We start from the raw sequence: 19,291 nt of genomic DNA, 5'->3' as shown, positions 1-19,291 counted from the left end.
CTGCTTCCAATTCCCAACAATGCCCAGCTACTCTTACCTGGCCAGAGGAAGGAGAAGTATAGTGGGGAGGGAGCTGGTAAGATTTGTAGTCCCCTGCTTTGCAGATCCATGACACAAAGAGTTTGTCTACACATACAGCACTCAGCAGCACAGCTGCAGTGTGACTGGTGAAGACGCTTTCTGCTGATGGGAGAGAGCTCTCCTGTCGGCATAATAAAACCACCTCTGCAAGTGGCAGAAGCTATGATGGTGGGAGAAGCTCTCCCACTGACACAGCGCTGTGCACACTGGTGCTCATGTCTGTGTAACTTATGTTGCTCTGGGGTGTAAATAAACCACCCCTCTGAGTGACATAGGTTATGCCAACATAAACTGTAGTGTAGACATAGCCATAGTCAAAACCTGACACAGCTGTGTCAGAACTCCAGAGTGAACAAGCAGTGAAAAAACTCCTATGTAACTAACTTCAGTACAATGAATAGACATTATGCCATAGTCCCATAATGTTAAATGTAGTGTAAATTATTTACATGTGTGAAACTGATATTTCAATTGCTAATAACTCCTATTCATGTTTGTACAAGTAGCAAGAAAGCTTCAGCTTTTTCAGGTTTCTTATGCATCAAACACTCTCCAATAATTCAAAAAATGGATGACTAGATTTCTTTTGAACTACTCTAAAACTTCATCTTCATGAGACCATGCATGGAAAATTTCTCTTGGGGAAGAAATAAGATTCTTTCAGAAAATTTTGATCTTTAAAAATATGGGGGCTTGGAAATCTGAGCATAATCTTCAGTAGCGCTTTCAATGTCAATGACCTGGAGGAAAGAGTTTGGACTCCTGTATTTACCGCCAAAAATGCACAAATCGGAACTAAGCAGCCTTTCACCAATCATAGCATGACTCAGTTTCCAAATAGATTGTTTTAATTAATAGCAATGCAATAATTTAATGTTTTTAGTTTCTCTACAAAAATGCCTCTGCAGATCCCCAGAGCAGAATCTTCATCCTATGCCTTATGAGTCACAGACCTTTGCAGGAAGTTAGTAGCTAATCGCTATAGATGTATTTTGGGGGATACCCAAGTGTGACAGGTATATTTAGAAATTTAAAGCTGAATGTAAATATTTATTCCATCTCATCTCCAATGATCTTACATAAGGGTGCAACTTCTGGGTATCCTTGTCAATGGAATAGAATAGTATTTGTAGGTGAATACAGAAATGAATAACTAATATAGTTAACTGGTATGAAACTCCTCCAAAGCATCTGATTAAAATGCTGGTGGTGCATTTAGATATAAAAAATATCAATGAAAGTTTAAGAATACATTTTATTTCATAGACAGCTTTCTGCTATTGAGATGCCAGCCATAATGAGATTAACAGAAGCACAAATGGTATTTTTATATATCAGTCTTCCATCTCTTCATTAGAAACAACATTTTAAAATTAATTCTCTTGACTTCAGAGTAGACTGGAACCTGAAGGATCTGGATCTGGTGACCTTGACCGAGACAGTGAGGTTTTAAGAGTAAGTATGTACTAATGTTTGCTAATTTTGTGCAGTAAATAGCTTTATCTTTTATCTGTATTTTAAATGATTATAGCATTTGAATAATTATGAATCAATGATCATATGGTTACACAGTGCAAAACATGTTTTTTATTTAGATAGCATCCTTAATACAAAACATCACAAAAAACTTTGCAAGGAGAGTTTATTTGATCCAAAGAGTAGAGGAAGCTTTGCAGTCAGATTTTAAGAGAAAAAGTGAGTTGGAAGCTTGGTTAGAGGCAAAAAAGTGCAGAAAAATGGGGCAGCACAATTAAAAATTCAGCTGTCACTAGCACTCTCCCACGATTGTGGAGCATTTGGGGAAGGGACAGAGGAGGCTCGGATTGCGGGAGTGTCATTGGTGGTGGAGTGGGAGAAAGAGATGGGAGAAACAGAGTGAAGGAATCATGGAGAGGTTTTTGTTTGTTTTAAAGAAAGTCCCTTTTGATTCTGAGATGATTAGAAGTCAGTGAAGATAAGTGGATGGTATTATTCATTGCTTGCTTCAGCTTTGGGCACCTATTCCTTTAATAAGGTGTACAACTATATGGGGCTGTTAATTCACACTAATTCCTTCTGTCAGCCTTGAGTGTCCTCTCTGTCTTCTGCCTGTATCCAAACCTTTGCAAAGGCCAGATTCAGTGCTGTACTTTTATTAAATCAAAACTGGAGATCTTTCTAAAAAGATATGCTGTAGCTCAAACAAAAAATATGGTCTTGATCAGTGGTGAGCTGAAGCCGGTTCACACCGGTTTGCTAGAACTGGTTGTTAAATTTAGAAGCCCTTTTAGAACCGGTTGTTCCGCAGAGCACCCACCGGCAGCTCCCTGCCCCGGCCCCAGCTCACCTCCGCTCCACCTCCTCCCCTGAACGTGCCACCCTGCTGTGCTTCTCTGCCCTCACCAGGCTTCCTGCAAATCAGCTGTTTGCGTGGGAAGCTGGGGCAGGCTGAGAAGCAGGCGGTGGCTCCCCGCTCAGACCCGTGGAGGTGGAGTGGAGGTGAGCTTGGGCAGGGGGGCGCGAGGAGGGCCGCCCGGGCCGCAGCAGGTAATCCGGGAGGGGCGAGGTGCAGGGGAACCGCTTCCCGCCCCAGATCACCTCCGCCACCCTTGGCCAGAGCGGGAAGCCACCGCCTGCTTCTCTGCCCTCCCCGGCTTCCTGCTGAACAGCTGATTCGCGGGAAGCCTGGGGAGGGGGCGGAGAAGCAGAGTGGGGCACCGCGTTCAGGGGAGGAGGCGGAGTGGAGGTGAGGAGATCTGGGGCCGGGCGTGGGGCGGGGAGCCGCCGGTGGGTGCAGAGCACCCGGGGAGTCGGCGCCTAAGGTGCCACTTTTGATGAGATCAGTGGGGGAGCGGTCCCTCCCCCTGCCCCCCCCCAGCTACGCTCTCCCACCCCTAAGAGCCAGAGGGACCTGCCGGATGCTTCCTGGGAGCTGCCTCAGGTAAGCACCTCCAGGACTCCCTACCTTGCCCCCCGGCAGGAGCCTCTGGCTCTTAGGGGTGGGCACCCACTATGGTGGCCCACGAGACCCTCCTGCCCGGTTCTGGGGGCAATCAGGGGACAGGGGAGGGGGATAGATGGGGCAAGGGTCCGGGGGGGGCATCAAGGAACGCAGGGGGGTTGGATGGGGCAGGAGTCCCGGGCGGCGGGGGTGGGCAACGACCCCCTTGTGGGGTAAGGAGGGAACCCATTGTTAAGATTTTGGCAGCTCATCACTGGTCTTGATATCGAGATTACTATGCAGGAGGTCAGAGTAGATTATCATAATAGTCCCTTCTGGATTTTGGATCACGTGGTGATTGCCTGTTCTGTTCATTCCCTCTGGAGCACCTGTCATTGGCCACTGTTGGAAGACAGGATACTGGGCTGAATGGACCTTTGGTCTGACCCAGTATGGCCGTTCTTATGTTCTTATGACTTAAAATCTATGAATCATACTTTCCCAGTATTGAATTCATCAAAGGCTGATGCCCTATTTATAATTAATATGTTAATAAGTAGGGGCATAGCGAGCAGATCGAGGGACGTGATCGTCCCCCTCTATTCGACATTGGTGAGGCCTCATCTGGAGTACTGTGTCCAGTTTTGGGCCCCACACTACAAGAAGGATGTGGATAAATTGGAGAGAGTCCAGCGAAGGGCAACAAAAAATATTAGGGGTCTGGAACACATGACTTATGAGGAGAGGCTGAGGGAACTGGGATTGTTTAGTCTGCAGAAGAGAAGAATGAGGGGGGATTTGATAGCTGCTTTCAACTACCTGAGAGGTGGTTCCAGAGAGGATGGTTCTAGACTATTCTCAGTGGTAGAAGAGGACAGGACAAGGAGTAATGGTCTCAAGTACAAGGAGTAATGGTCTCAAGTTGCAGTGGGGGAGGTTTAGGTTGGATATTAGGAAAAACTTTTTCACTAGGAGGGTGGTGAAACACTGGAATGCGTTACCTAGGGAGGTGGTAGAATCTCCTTCCTTAGAAGTTTTTAAGGTCAGGCTTGACAAAGCCCTGGCTGGGATGATTTAATTGGGGATTGGTCCTGCTTTGAGCAGGGGGTTGGACTAGATGACCTCCTGAGGTCCCTTCCAACCCTGATATTCTGTGATTCTATGATTCTATGTTCCTTTGGACCCATGTTTCTGACACTACTGCCATTAGATGGAATTCATCCTGTGTACTATCTGAGTCTCAATTAAGCCCTATTTTAGGGATTTATATGTGAATTAAGGGGTTTTTAGCCTTGTGCTGGTACTTGCAGGGGTGTGTGTGTGAATTTCTTAAGATGCAGTGTGGTCTAGCGCTGTGCTACTCAAAGTGGTGGTCCGTGGACCGGTGCCGGTCCGTGAGCCATTGGTGGCCGGTCTGCGTGCACATTGGAAAAAAAAAATTGCCAGTCCCCCACATCAGATAGCTTGAGAAGCACTGCTCTAGCAGACAAGGTGCTCGATTAAGAATCAGGAGACTTCCATTGTATTCCTGGCTCCTCCTCTGACCTGCTGTCCCTTCACCTCTCAGTCCCTTTGTATCCCTTCTACCTTGTCTCCATTGTTTAGATTATAAACTTCTCCTCAGGGCAGAGACAGTTTTGCTGTATGTTTATATAGCACAATAGGACGCCTGCCTAGGGATGACTCATCAGCTTTAACTCAAACTTTCACTTTGCTACCAAGGTAAAGTTTGGAGTTTTCCTTGACCCTGAGCTATTTTTTTCTTCCTACATGTCTGAACAGCCAGCCAAATCCAGCCTTACCTTGCTCCTGCTGAAATGCTGAATAACGAAATGCAGCAACAATAATCCCATAAAACTCCCATCTCCAAGCATTACTTTGTATATAATGACAGGTTTCAGAGTAACAGCCGTGTTAGTCTGTATTCGCAAAAAGAAAAGGAGTACTTGTGGCACCTTAGAGACTAACCAATTTATTTGAGCATAAGCTTTCGTGAGCAACAGCTCACTTCATCGGATGCATCACTTCATCGGATGCATACTGTGGAATGTCTTTCCACAGTATGCATCTGATGAAGTGAGCTGTTGCTCACGAAAGCTTATGCTCAAATAAATTGGTTAGTCTCTAAGGTGCCACAAGTACTCCTTTTCTTTTTGTATATAATGTTGCACTTAACTGGGCTTAATGCCCAGAGAATCAGCCAGAAGCACAGTAAAGGTGTGTGTGGGGGAATCTTACAAAGAGAAAGAGCTGGTAGTCAAATGGTCAAAGGTGAACAAACCTAATACAAAGGTATTGTATTGATCATTGTTGACAGCCAGAGAGAGAAACTACCATACACCTTTGGGATGGGCCTGTCATCTGTATTGAAATTTTCTGTTTTATAATCTTCTTAAATCTCTCTTTTCTAAACTTCAAGAAGTCCAGGATGCCATATCCAGGAAGCTTGGTCATATAGTTTTGCCCCGTCCTGCAGCATCTTCACTGACATCCTATCCATCTCTCAGTCCAGTTCAAAATTGCTCTCCTAGGACTCAGTGTTGTGAGGTGCTGAGAAACTTATCCTCAGCCAAGTGTTCCTTCAGTGGGACTCTTCATGTGCATAAAGTTAAGCATGTGATTGTGTTTTTCTGGATCAAGGCCAAAGTGCTCATCACCTTACAGGGTCAAGCCCGTAATTTTCAAAATTCTCCATTACCTTTTTCCGTTAATATACAGGATCAGTAATACAAGGTAAAGCATTAAAGATTAACTTTTATTTAAGAGAGGAATTTTCAAATGTATATTTCTTAAATATGAAAACAACTTGGTTCTTTCCATGGATCTTTCATTTCATGCGGTTTAATGTCATTGTGCTATCAGAGCCACGTCTTTGGGGCAGGAATCACCTGTTTGTTCTGTTTGTACAGCACCTAGCACAATGGATTTAACATGTCCATGACTAGGGCTCCTTGGTGCTATGGTAATACAACTAGTAGTAATAATCCTGCTCCCTCTGAAATTAATAGCAGAAGTCCCTTTGGCTTCTATCTATCCTGATTGCTTTGGAATGAAGACCATGTTGATCACTGGAGTATCCCTGAGTGTCTTACACAAAGTAAACACAGTAGATTTTCATTTTTAACTGTCTTCCATAGTTGCAGATTAAAGGTGATGGTGGAGGCATACCTCCCAGAGCAAGGGAAGAATGAGCTTCTGTGACACTGCTAGGGAGAGAGGGGGATCAATGGGAGCAGGATTGACCCTTAATGAAAAGAAAGGGAAGTGTTTGCCCAAGTTCAGTGATATAGAGTTTTATGAATTCTATTTAAGAATGCTGGTTCTCTTTAAGAATGCTGCATGGACCTGGCCGGGGTGGGGATGAAAACAAATGACAATGTTTTCTAACAGTATTTCTGATTTCTCAAGGGTCTCCCTGGGCCACCAGGCCCTCCAGGATTACCCGGAGCACCAGGAAAACCTGATTCAAATGCAAGATCCCCTGGATCACCAGGGAAAGATGGGAAAGATGGACCTTCTGGTGAGCCAGGCCCTCCAGTGAGTATCACTCATGCGTAGACATTAGTGCTATACTTCAGCTATAATTTCCTACACAGAGAACTTGCATGTTTCTTAAGCCTTGTCTACACTGCCCCTTTACAGCGCTGAAACTTTCTCGCTCAGGGATGTGAACCCCCACCCCCACCCTGCGAGCACTGCAAGTTTCAGCGCTGTAAAGTGGCAGTGTAGACAGCACCACCGCTAGGAGCTACTCCCCCCTCGTGGAGGTGGGTTTTTTTTTACAGCACTGGGAGAGCTCTCTCCCAGCGCTGGTGCCGCGACTACACAGCCATGTTAAAGCGAAGTGAAGACAAACTCTTAGAATGCTGACTGTTGTTGGTATTTTAGGATGGGCGCTACTAGATGAGCCCAGGATTTGATGGAATTTGCAATTTTTTGCCAGATTCTTATGAAAGGCACAAAAGCCAAAGGGCCATATTCTCTGGAACAGCTAGCTGCATTGCTTCATTCCAGAGCAGTGCAAAGCAGCCAAAGAATACAGGTGAATGTGGACCAGGCTGAAGAATGAAGGATGCTTTTACTGAAGTTTAATGAGACTGTTTATTTGTTTTTCCCTGACATTTTCAGGAAAATAAATCTGGGAAGCAGTTACACAATTCAAAGGGAATTTATAACTTAAAGCTACCATTGGACTTTCATCTCTTTGGGCTTTCTCCCTTCATTGTAGCTCACCCAGAGATGAAAATTTACCCTTTAGTCCTAAGGAACACTTGAAGCGCAGTCCTACTTTGAAAGATGATAGTAGAAATGGTGTCATGGGGTTGTATATTTATTGTATGTCAATACATGTTAAATAAGCTCAGCTAACAATAAAAACAGTAACTACTAGCTCTGTAAACTTAGTCTGGAATCTGAGAGTCAAGGTGGGTTTTTTCCTTCTCACACATCACCACTGGCAACAGAAGTTGAGGCCCAAATCTGATCCGCTGCAATCCCGCTATCTTCAAATTATTCTCTGTGACCCCAATGCTTTCAGTGGATTTGCACAGGTGTAACCGGCACTTTGTGTAAAAAAACAAACAAAAACCCCCCACTCCTTTCTCTCTGTCCCAGTTGCGTTGGTTTTTCAGGGCTAAAATGAGTAAAAACATAGTGCCTAGAGTCAGCAGACATGATTCTGATTACTGTTAGAGAGCTTATTCCTTCCTTCACTCTCCCACTTCCCTGGTCCTTCTCGCATGAACAGAGAGCAACAATACCCGAAATCCAAAGGTGCAAACAATTCAATGTTTATTGGGGTGAACTTCCAGCAAGCTTAAATACAAGTTCCTTTTTCCTTATTTTCGAATCCCAACTTACTTCCTGTTTGCCCCTAATTTATATAGTAATATTCTTAGCTATACCTTAACCAATCATTCTACTGAAATTTAACTAACCAATCCTAACATATTGTAACATGATTAGCTAACCAATTATATCCCACCACCTTAATTAGTTTACACCCAGCAAAATTAATTATACAGCAGACAGAAACAATCACAGAACCAGACAGAGACCATGCCAATAAACAATAGCAAAGTGGGAACTATAATGACAAAACAATACAGAAGTGAGGATTTCACAACTACATCTATAAAGACATAAGACAGGTTTCAGAGTAACAGCCGTGTTAGTCTGTATTCGCAAAAAGAAAAGGAGTATTTGTGGCACCTTAGAGACTAACCAATTTATTTGAGCATAAGCTTTCGTGAGCTACCATAAATAAATTGGTTAGTCTCTAAGGTGCCACAAGTACTCCTTTTCTTTTTGCGAAAGACATAAGAGTTTCCCAGCTGTGTCTATTGATAAGTGAGTTCTTACCAGACAGAAAACTATCAACCTCAATTTCCTTTTACATCTTCTAGGCACTTCCCTTTCTCTGGAGGTGATAGGCACTATCAGGACAGGATTGTATTCCTAACAGCCCAATAGCACCTTCTTTCAATGTGACTACTTTGGAATGTGAGGATGTGACCGGTCGCTTCCCAGCTTATGGCTGCCTCTGTCGCTTAGCCAAAGGCCTTAGCCTAAGAACAGGGCCTCAGACTGTCACAGTAAGAGAAGGACCTTACACTGGCAGACAGTGATTTTGATTCTTTCTTTTATACCTCTAACTAGCCAAGTGATAAGAATACACCTAAATTCTTAAAGTACAGGCCTCTACAGACAGGCCTGAATATCTATATCCTAACAATTACATCATGCAAGAAAGTGATTACTGAATGTAACCACTTTTCAGAGTAGAGTAGAAGGACACTTTGGGCTGGTCTCCACTACGGGGAGATTGATGCTGCCGCAATTGATGCAGCAGGAATCGATTTAGTGGGTCTAGTGAAGATCCACTAAATCGATGGCAGAGTGCTCTCTGGTCAACCTTGGTACTCCAGCTCTCCGAGAAGAGTAAGGGAAGTCGACCGGCAAGCATCTCCCAGTGACTCAGCACCGTGAAGACACTGGGGTAACTCGCATAGCTGGAGTAGTTTAGCTTAGGTCACCTTACCCCAGTAGTGAAGACAAACCCTTAGAAAGGCCCAATCCCACTCGTGTTGACTTAGTTGAAGCAAGATTGACCCCACCAAAGAATTGGTGCCCAGATTAGCTACAGTGTTGTTTTTCTTTCTTTTTTTCAAGCAAAGACAATTATACTTGGCATGCCCTAATGAATCTTAGCTCAGAACATATATCTTCTCAAAAATCTTTGAAGCTAAATACATTATTTTTAAAATATCAATTTATCTGATTAATTTTGTTTGTTTAAGTCATAGGATGAATTCTAATTTCATTGAATTGTAATTGTAATTTCATTCCTTGAGATCTTTCCTCATGTCCTGAAGGACCTGTTCCTTGAAGCCCTTCAGAAGGTGGCTCCAAGGACATGAAACTTGGACTCTTCATTCTACCACCTGTGAATAAATGACGGGAATGATTAGGATAGTGTCAATTGATTGTACTACTTGTTTAAACTAAAATAGGAAAAACAAGCTATTTGGGAGCAAACATTTATTGTACTTACTGTAAATGTAAGTGCCACAATAAGAGGATCATCCCACTCTGAGTTAAAATAAATAATTATGGTTTTAAGTGACTCCTTTTAAATAGTATCAAAAGGCAACCAAATAAAGGGCAATAATACATCTGCCTTAAATGACATAATATAAATACTTGCTTTCTATAGGGGGGAAGAAAAGTGCTAGAATGAACAAAATGGGGTCCCCAAAGTCATTTAATGTATTTTTGTTTCCTAATCAAAAAAGGCTGCCAAGTTTGCAGAAGGTAGGAAGGACAGTTTAAAGAACTGTGTCTGTTTGAGTCAATTAATCTTGAACAGACCAGAAATTTTATGAAACCTAGGATTTCAATCCTGTAAACCCTTTCTCATGTTGTTTCATATAGCCAGTATCCATATACAGCAGCTGCTGCTGCCAACTCAAGCTGGTTAAGGACAAACCTAAATAATATAAAAGACAATTGAAATAGAAATGGTTCACCCCCATCCCCAAAGCCTGCCCTTTCTGTGGCGTGAGGGTGACCCTGGCGCACGTGTATCTTCAGTGCACCAAATTGCAGTCCCTCTTGTTTGGTGGAGGATCAACCCTTAGGCCAACCTTCAGGCCTACCCTTAAAGTAACAACCAAGGGAGCACAGAAGGGGGAAGGCAAACCCTGCCATCAGTGGGGCTGATTACCCCAGGCCCACCATCGCCAGAGGGGTAAGCACTAAAATCTGGCAGGATGAAGGAGGTGTCTGGTCAGAGGCTATCCTCACATTTCCCTTAGCAAAAGTGTAAACATTTTCAGTGTTGGATTGTAGGGTTTCTACACAGTCCATGGTTCAACTCACTTTGTTCCTCTTCAGGGACTCTATATAAAAAGTTTGCTGGGACCCCTTATCTCCTGCCCAGATGTGAAAAGTGCTGGGATACGCTTTGTAGTCTCACTGACTGCTGTCCTATAAGCCATCAAAAGGAATGGGATATGCTGGTCTCAGTTCCTTTGACGCTGTTCTACAAAGGAATTCCTAGAGTCCTATTGAACCTTTTCACCATCCCATCAGATTGGGGTGGGGTGGTGATGGGAGCTCTGCAATCCCTAGAATCTCACAAATGTGTTGGAACACTTTGGATTCTGATTTTCTCCTTTCATCTTTAACTCATCTGGGACCCCAAATCTGGTGAAGAATTCATTTACTAAGACCTCTCCTACTGTCCCAGCATCTTGATGTCTTAGTGTGTTAGCCTCAGGCCATTTTGTAAAGTAGTCCAGAACCACCAGCAAATACTTATTGTCAGCCTCTGTCTCAGCCAAGGTCCCAAGAACATCAATGGCAGCATGCTCCATTGGTGCCCCCCACAAGATAATGCCGCAAAGGGAATGTCCCAGTTTTAAAGGGACCCCCCTTTATAATGCAAGCATCACATTTCCTTTATCAATTTTCCACATCCTGCCTGAATTTTACCCAATAGAAATTTTTTTTAGGTTGGCTCAGGTTTTTGCAGTCCCCAAAATGTCCAGTAGTTTTAAAATCATGACGTAACCTCAGAATTTCTTTTTTAATGTATCCGGTACAACCAGCTGGTGTCTGGATCCATCACTTGCTGGTTTCTCCCCATTCCTATACAATATTTCCTCTTTAAACTCAAAGCTTTCCCACCGTGACCCGAAAGCCTTCAGTGTGGTGTTTATCGGGGGGACACTATGTTCCACGGTGGCTGCATATGCAAATTGATTTTCCAGTCACACACAATCCTGATATCAGGATCCTCTCTTTGGGAAGTTTTGACTTGTTCTGGGGTCCATTCCTGCAACTCCATCCTCATCATTCCAGTTGATGAACCAGGAACATGGGCACTTGTGTGAATTAGAGGAAGTGAGCCGCCCCCAATTCCCTTGAGCAACTAATTCTTTGCTCTCCTGTTTGGGGCAGGGTTTGCAGTTAGACTCCCAACAGAGTTGTCTGGACAAAGTATCAGCATTACTGTGCTTATCGCCAGACTTATGTGTGATTGTGAAATCCTAGCACTGCAGTTTCTCCAAGCATCTGGAAAGCTGTCCCTTAGGATTCTTGAATCTAAAGAGCCATTGCAGGGAAGCATGGTCTGTCCTGACCACAAACTTCCTCTCATACAAATACCAGTGCAAATGTTCTACAGATTTAATCACTGCTACAAGTTCCTTTCGGGTGGTGCAATAAATAACTTAGACTTTTGCTGTAATAAGCAGCCAGCCTCTCAAGTCCCTTGTGTTCCTGTGTCAGTACTGTCCCCCGACCATAAGCGCTAGCATCTGTGACCAATATGAAAAGGGGATTTTGAAACAAAGTTAGGCCAAGACAGGAGCAGTCACCAGAGCCTTTTTTAACTCTGAAAATGCTACAAGCTGTGCAAACCCACGAACAAACCTTCTGAGCCCTATAAAACTCTGCACATATGTAAATGTCTAGGGAGTGGGCCAGGTCTGTACAGCCTCCATTTCTTTTTATCGGGGAAATGCCCTCCTTGCTAATTGTGAGCCCAAGGTATGTTACCCCTGTTTGAAACAACTCAGATTTCTTTGGGTTCAGTTTCAAGTTGGCTGCCTTCAGTTTATCACCGACCATTTGTAAATGTTTTGGTTCTGGCTCAAATGTTTTAGCATGCACCAGGATATCATCTAGATATATCAGACAGGCCGAGAGGGGAATGCTATGTGTAATACCCTTTCCATTAGTCTCTCTAATGTGGCTGGGTATATTGCACAAACCAAAAGCCGTCACTTTAAATTTCACAAGCCATGTCCTGCTATGACAGCACTTTTCCCGCCCTGTCTCTTGGACCCTTTTCTGCTTGCCAATACCCACTTCTAAGGTCTAGTGTGAAAAACCATACTAAATCTGCTACAGCACCCAGGGTGTCATATATTTGTGGTAATGGATAAGAATCTTTTGAAGTGACTTCATTTAATTTTCTATACAGAATCTGGTGTCACCATCCTTTTTCTTAACCAGAATTATGGGTGAGGCCCAAAGGCTAGTCAAAGGCTCACTTATGCCTTCCCGATGGTCTGTGGTGTCTCTTCGCTTTTTGCTACTGGTAACCAGTAAGATGGCTGTTCAATGGGTCATTTTCACCAGTTGTGGGACCAATGCAGTACAACCTGTATCTTTATTGGATCAGGAGAACAACTCTTCTGCTAGGTGACTCTTGTGGTCCCTTCTAACCCTGTGGTTCTATGATTCTTCAGATGCAGTTTCCCAGGTTTGGGCCATGTGCACTTACCCTGTCACTGTCTCCATTCAACACCAATTAGGTGGTTCAGTTTTGGATCCCCGATTCGCTTAGACCAGACATGCTCGAAAAGGCCAATAACAATTATGTTTTAGCCTGTGCCAACTATCCTTATACTCAGCCCAATCCTATTAGAAAGTCAATAGGCAAACTCCCATTATTGTAGCTGCCCAGATCTAAGCAAAACCTGTAGGGCTGATCCTTGTGCCTTCACCAAGCTTTGCTCCTTCAATTTGGTGATCACCCATTTCCCAGACTGGGAAAGAGGCTTTCACTGGACACCTCGGACAGTCTGTCTTGCCCTGCCTTAAATTTATAAGAATCCTTTTAGTGGTCATTTTTATATAACTGAACTATTTCCTTTAATTTTGGCATTATTGCCAATTTCCCTTGTTTTACAAATCAAATTTAACCGTTTTTCTAATAATTCCCTTTCTCCTGAAGATGTTGCTTTTGTTCTTTTTCTGAATCAATCAGGTCTTTTTTAAAATTCTTTTGTGAAGCCTCCAGCTCCTATTTTAGGTCTTGTTTTAAATCCCACTGGCCGGTTTTGAATTCTGCAAATGCCTCCATTATTTGTTCCATCTTGGTTCAGCAGGAATACCGGGTCACAATCTCTCCTCTTAGAAACTGGTTCCCGCTCCTGACACCAGTGTTACCCCTTTTTGACTCGAGCAGCAAATCAAAGTTTGGGGTGATGGGGATATTCCAGTTGGAAATGAGAAGCTGGATATGAGTCAGCAGTGTGCCCTCGTTGCCAAGAAGGCCAATGGCATATTGGGCTGTATAAGTAGGAGCATTGCTGGCAGATCGAGGGAAGTGATGATTATTTCCCTCTATTCGGCACTGGTGAGGCCACACCTGGAGTATTGCGTCCAGTTTTGGTCCCCACACTACAGAAGGGATGTGGACAAATTGGAGAAAGTCCAGCAGAGGGCAATGAAAATGATTAGGGGGCTGGGGCACATGACTTACAAGGAGAGGCTGTGGGAACTGGGTTATTTAGTCTGCAGAAGAGAAGAGTGAGGGGGGATTTGATAGTAGCCTTCACCTACCTGAAGGGGGGTTCCAAAGAGGATGGAGTTAGGCTGTTCTCAGTGGTGGCAGATGACAGAACAAGAAGCAATGATCTCATGTTGCAGTGTAAGAGGTTTAGGTTGGATATTAGGAAACACTATTTCACTAGGAGGGTGATGAAGCACTGGAATGGGTTACCTAGGGAGGTGGTGGAATCTCCATCCTTAGAGGTTTTTAAGGCCCAGCTTGAGAAAGCCTTGGCTGGGATGATTTAGTTGGGAACTGGTCCTGCTTTGAGCAGGGGGTTGGACTAGATGACCTCCTGAGGTCCCTTCCAACCCTGATAGTCTATGATTTTATGAAACAGAAATTGATGGAGTCTGTTTTTTCTTTGATGCAATCTTGTTTATTACCAAGAAATGTGCAAAGTCCTGTGTCTCTAAATGCATAAGTAACCAAGAACAAAAGGAGCAGTTTCTTAGCTTGCAGCCCCCAAGACTTTTTAACCAACACCAGACCCCAAAGCACACTCTCTAGCTATGTCCAGGGTCACACAATGCTTACAGACTCTTGTTTGGCTTTCTTGCCTCTCCCTCTTTCTCTGTTGTCAATTTTTGTGTGATCTGTCTACCCACATGCACCCCTCTGTTTTAGGTGGGGCTTGTGCTTAAAGTTATGTTAGGTGTGAACTTACCTTTCAATTATCAGTCTCATTGGGGTTTTAACTCAACTCATAACTAGATTTCACCCAGCTCATAATATGAGGAATAGACCTATCTTTCAAATGAATATTACAGTATGATGATCCTTACATCACCATCTGCCTTACAGCACTTTTGTAACAGAACTTTCCAAAAGCATTCATTCTGCTCCAAAGATAAACAGTGTATGTACTGATTTGTCTAATGCAAATCTGTGATAACTAGAGCACAGTAGGTTTACTTAAACATGAATTATTCTATTGTTAAACAGCACACAGCTTGTCTACATGGGGACATTCAGGAGAGTTAATCTGAATTAACTGAAGGTGTGAATTAAAAGAGGATTAGTTAAATTGCATTAAACTCCTGGCTGGATACTCTAATTCAGAATTAAAATGACCTTAATTTGGTTTATCTTAATTCACTGTAGGACACTGTAATTCAAATTAAGGCCACTTTTAGGCAGTTTAACTAATTGACTTTTAATTAACCCCTATTTCAATTAATTTTCCTCAGTGTCCTTGTGTAGACAGGCCCAGAGAGTTTAAAAGTTTGCTAAAATGTATATTTTAAAGGTGGTGTGTAGTGTGCTGTATGTAACTTTTTATTTCTGCACTGAAATGTTCTTTGGTTTTACAATTTACAGGTGTCTGATGAGGAAATTAGTGGTTCTGGCATGGCGAGAAGATGTTTCAATAGGGTCAAATAAGGTGGTCCTACAAATGTGGGCTGAAAAGGCAGTATTTCGCCTCCAAGCTGCTTTATCAATGTTTCAGAAACGGCCTTGTTCACATACCAACATTATTCTCAAGGTTCTATTGTGTGTCCCTAGGCTCTGCTTGCCAGAAGCTGGGACTGAGCGACAGGGGATGGATCACTTGACGATTACCTGTTCCGTTCATTCCCTCTGAAGCACCTGGCATTGGCCACTGTCAGAAGACAGGATACTGGGCTAGATGGACCCTTGGTCTGACCCAGTATGGATGTTCTTATGTTTGATTAATTAGCACAATAAATAGTTGCAATCAAGATGCAATTGACTTCCATTATGAAGCAAATTCTAAGTATTTGTAAACAAAATAATGTGCATATCTGGCCTTTTCCTCTGTTATCCTACAGATTGGTTTGTAGCATTTGTCAATAGGTTTTAAAATGCTTTACAGGGTTGTCCATAGCAACAATATTATGTTATGTGCTTACCAACATTTTGCTTTGAGTAATATTTGCAGAACTAGGTTCTGACACTGCAAGAGGATCTACATGGGCAGATTCTTAAATCTGCCTGGAGTCCCAATGATTTCAGCCTCATGGAGTCTTTAGAAAGCACAGCATTGGGGCTAGGGTGACTTTAAACCTCTTGGTGCCTTCCCAGTCCCCACCTGCTCCAGGGGCTGGAGAGGTCCTGGTTTAATTTAAAACACCCCTGGGGGCCTTTTAAATTACATCAGCCTTCCAGTGCTGCATGGTGTCACTTCTTCTCTTTTATATTTTCTTCAAGCTTGCTGGAAAGATCTTTGCTGTGACGTGGGGATCAGGCAGTTCCCATTGGTCAATCAGTCTCCATAGTCTACATGCTCTCTCTGAAAAGTCTCTGGGATAGTGGATTCTTTTCTTGATGGGTGTTGAGGAGCCATTAAAGCTTTCTGGATACTCCACTATTGTACTTGAAATGCTGGTTGTGGGTGTTCCCAACTGCACAACATATTTCAGTAACACTTCATAACCTTACATATAATGATTGTACATAACACTCCAACAGGATATTAATGTTCAGCAGATCAAAACTTTTAAAATGATGCCTCACAGGGCATGCTTTGTACAAAACATATCATAATCCAATCACAGTGGTTAATATGGGGGTTCCAGGGTTCTGCTTTCTCATAGTGGGTCCTTGTATGCTAGCCTTACAGCTGGTTTCTGCTGTGTCTGCACTGGGTGAAATCCTACTCCACCTGGTCCAGACCTTCTGGACCTCTTTTACAGCACTTTGGCTCTTTGAACTGGAATAAAGGGGCTGGAGGATCTCATCCAGAGTTTGTCTTACTCTTGGCCCAGATTAGATAGCCATGGAATGGATTGCTGATTATACTACAGCATCACTACCACCCCCACCATTCAAAAATTGAGTCAGCCCCCCCCGCCCCCATCATGCAATTGGCTGAAAAGTCATGAGATTTAAAATATAAATATATCTACTCTGGTGTTTGAACTTTAATGTGTTATTTCAGTCACATTCTCAAGCTTTACTCTGCAACCACACTGGCCAAAAAACTTTTTTAAAGAAATCTAAGATTCTTACCTAAGCACATGACTCTGGGAGCTGGAGCTTAAAGAAACACACCAAATATCATGAGATGTGCAATAAAAATGGTAAGAGTTAACAACGTTGCTACAGGACATTAAAGATCCTATTCTTCAAATAGTTACTACTGGGCATAGCCCTATTATCATGAATAGTTCCTATTTGGAAATTCATAAGTGCTACACGAAGTAGTAAGAGTTTACAGTAGGAGGCCCTAAGGCCCTGACTCTGCAAGGACGTAAGCACATGCTTAATGATATGCACTATGAGCATTTTAAGCCTGTGCATAAGACTCAGGACTGGAGCCTAAGAACGTAACTATGCAAAGAAGTTTCATTTTATTATTTAAATCCAGTACTTAGATACCTTTTCCTTGTTCTCATACTATACCATCCTTTAAATTGGTTTAAGTTTTATTTGAATTGCTTTTATGGAGAAGACAAAGCGGAGTTATTTATAGTTATGTGGTTGTGTCACTACCACTTCAGTGACTTGAATTCTGTGACCGGTGTCGGTCGGTCCTCCGAGCCCCTAGGGGCGATGGAGAGCAATGGTCTCCGTGGCAGGCCTCGGCCCCAGCTCCCGGGCGTTGGGGAATTAGCGGGAAGGTGTGCCGGCCGGAGTCCGTAGCGCGCCCCTCAGGCCGGGGAGCGCCGGGGTAGGGGAACGCAGGCCCACCCAACTCCACTGCGTTCCAGCCCAGGGCCCTAACAGTGGCGGGAGGCGAAGGTCCCGCCACTGGGTCAGTGGGGCAGTCCGCGCCCGCTGGCCAAACACACCCACCCCACGGTGTAGTTGGGCCCCTGGGCTACTTCCTACCCGGTCTCTCTCAGGCGGGTCGCTCCAGTCCCTCCATCTCCTCCGGGTAGTCCGCTGCGGGCAGCTCCGGTCCCTCCATCTCCTCCGGGTAGTCCGCTGCGGGCAGCTCCGGTCCCTCCAGGTATTCAGCTGCGGACCAGTCCCGCTCCCCCTCGGTATCCGACTCATGCTGGCCCGGGCTGCAGTCAGGCCCCTCCAGGTCGTCTGGGTATTCAGCGGCCGGCAGCCCTGGTTGCCACAGGCCTTCCCCCCAGGTCAGGCTCCTCCTTGCCCAGGGCTTCGCCTGGGTCAGCAGCAGGATCGTGAGGGAGCAGCCTGTGTCTCCCTCCCTCCCTGGTGCTCTCCTCACTGGGCAGAGGGCCCCGCCCTTTGTACTTCCTGTCCCACCCTTCCCCTTCCGGGGATTGGCGGAAGCTTGGCCTGGCCCTGCCCACTCAGGCTCAAAGGGTGGCTCTTTACCCTCTGGTTCGGAGGGGAGCCACCCTGGCTCCCTACATACCCCACCCCTCAAATCCAGCTCCCAATCTTCGGAGCTGGCGTCCTCACCTTCTCCGAGGTGGGATAGGAAATCCGCATTGGCGTTGTCTCGTCCCGCCCGATGGTGGATCGTGAAGGCATAGGGCTGCAGAGCGAGATACCATCGCATCAGCCTGGCATTATTGTCCTTCATCTTATTGAGCCATTTCAGGGGTGCGTGGTCCGTAACCAGTATAAAGGGGGCCCTGAGGAGGTAGTAGCGGAGAGCATCGACTGCCCACTTAACGGCTAGGGCCTCTTTCTCCACGACAGAGTAGTTCCGTTCTCTGGGGAACAGCTTCCGACTGAGGTAAACAATCGGGTGTTCCTCCCCATCCACCTCCTGCGAGAGGACCGCCCCAAGCCCAACGCCTGAGGCAGCTGTCTGGACAATAAAGTCACGATGAAAGTCGGGGCTGAAGAGTATTGGATCGCTACACAGCCGTTCTTTGATGGTTCGAACGGCCATCTCGCACTCGTTGGACCAATGCACCCACCGGGGACTGTCCTTTGTCAAGAGCTCCGTTAGCGGGGCCGTAATGCTTGCGAAGTGGGGTACAAACTGCCGGTAATAACCAGCTAAGCCCAAAAATTGACGTACTTGCCTCTTCGTGGTCGGCACCGGACATTCCTGGAGTGCTTGGACCTTCCCAATGAGGGGGCGGACCTGTCCCCGGCCCAAGGTGTACCCCAGGTAAGTGGTTTCCTCCCACCCGATTTGACATTTTTCGGGTTGGCTGTCAGTCCGGCTGCGCAGAGGTCCCGGAGGACTGCCGCTACTTGGTTAAGATGCTCCTCCCAGTTATTGCCATAGATGACCACATCGTCCAGGTAGGCCGCCGCGTATTTCGTGTGTGGTTGCAACACCCAGTCCATCAACTGCTGGAAGGTTGCCGGGGCCCCATGTAGGCCGAAAGGCATCCGGGTGAACTGGTATAACCCTGAAGGGGTGGCAAATGCGGTCTTCTCCTTGGGCCTGGGATCCAAGGGGATCTGCCAGTACCCTTTGGTGAGATCTTAAGTGGTGATATAACAGGCCTCCCCGAGCCGGTCGAGGAGCTCATCGACGCGGGGCATTGGATAGGCGTCAAATTTTGAGATGGCGTTGACCCTCCGGAAGTCAATGCAAAACC

The 19,291-nt window shown here is 44.9% G+C and overlaps 1 protein-coding gene across 6 annotated transcripts in view; it reads left to right on the top strand.

The window, feature by feature from the left end:
• Positions 1-19,291, top strand: part of COL15A1 (collagen type XV alpha 1 chain) — a 290,144-nt gene that overhangs the window by 160,330 nt on the left and 110,523 nt on the right. For all 6 annotated transcript variants that reach the window (XM_048839369.2, XM_075125516.1, XM_048839366.2 and 3 more), the window contains 2 exons: positions 1,474-1,536; positions 6,410-6,538. In XM_048839369.2, coding sequence (XP_048695326.2) covers positions 1,474-1,536; positions 6,410-6,538 — 192 coding nt within the window. The remainder of the gene's footprint in view (positions 1-1,473; positions 1,537-6,409; positions 6,539-19,291) is intronic.

The sequence above is a fragment of the Caretta caretta genome, chromosome 2 (genome assembly GCF_965140235.1).
Source record: "Caretta caretta isolate rCarCar2 chromosome 2, rCarCar1.hap1, whole genome shotgun sequence".
NCBI lineage: Eukaryota > Metazoa > Chordata > Testudines > Cheloniidae > Caretta > Caretta caretta.
Note: the sequence above shows the minus strand (reverse complement) of the source record. Positions and strands in the feature narration are given on the sequence as shown.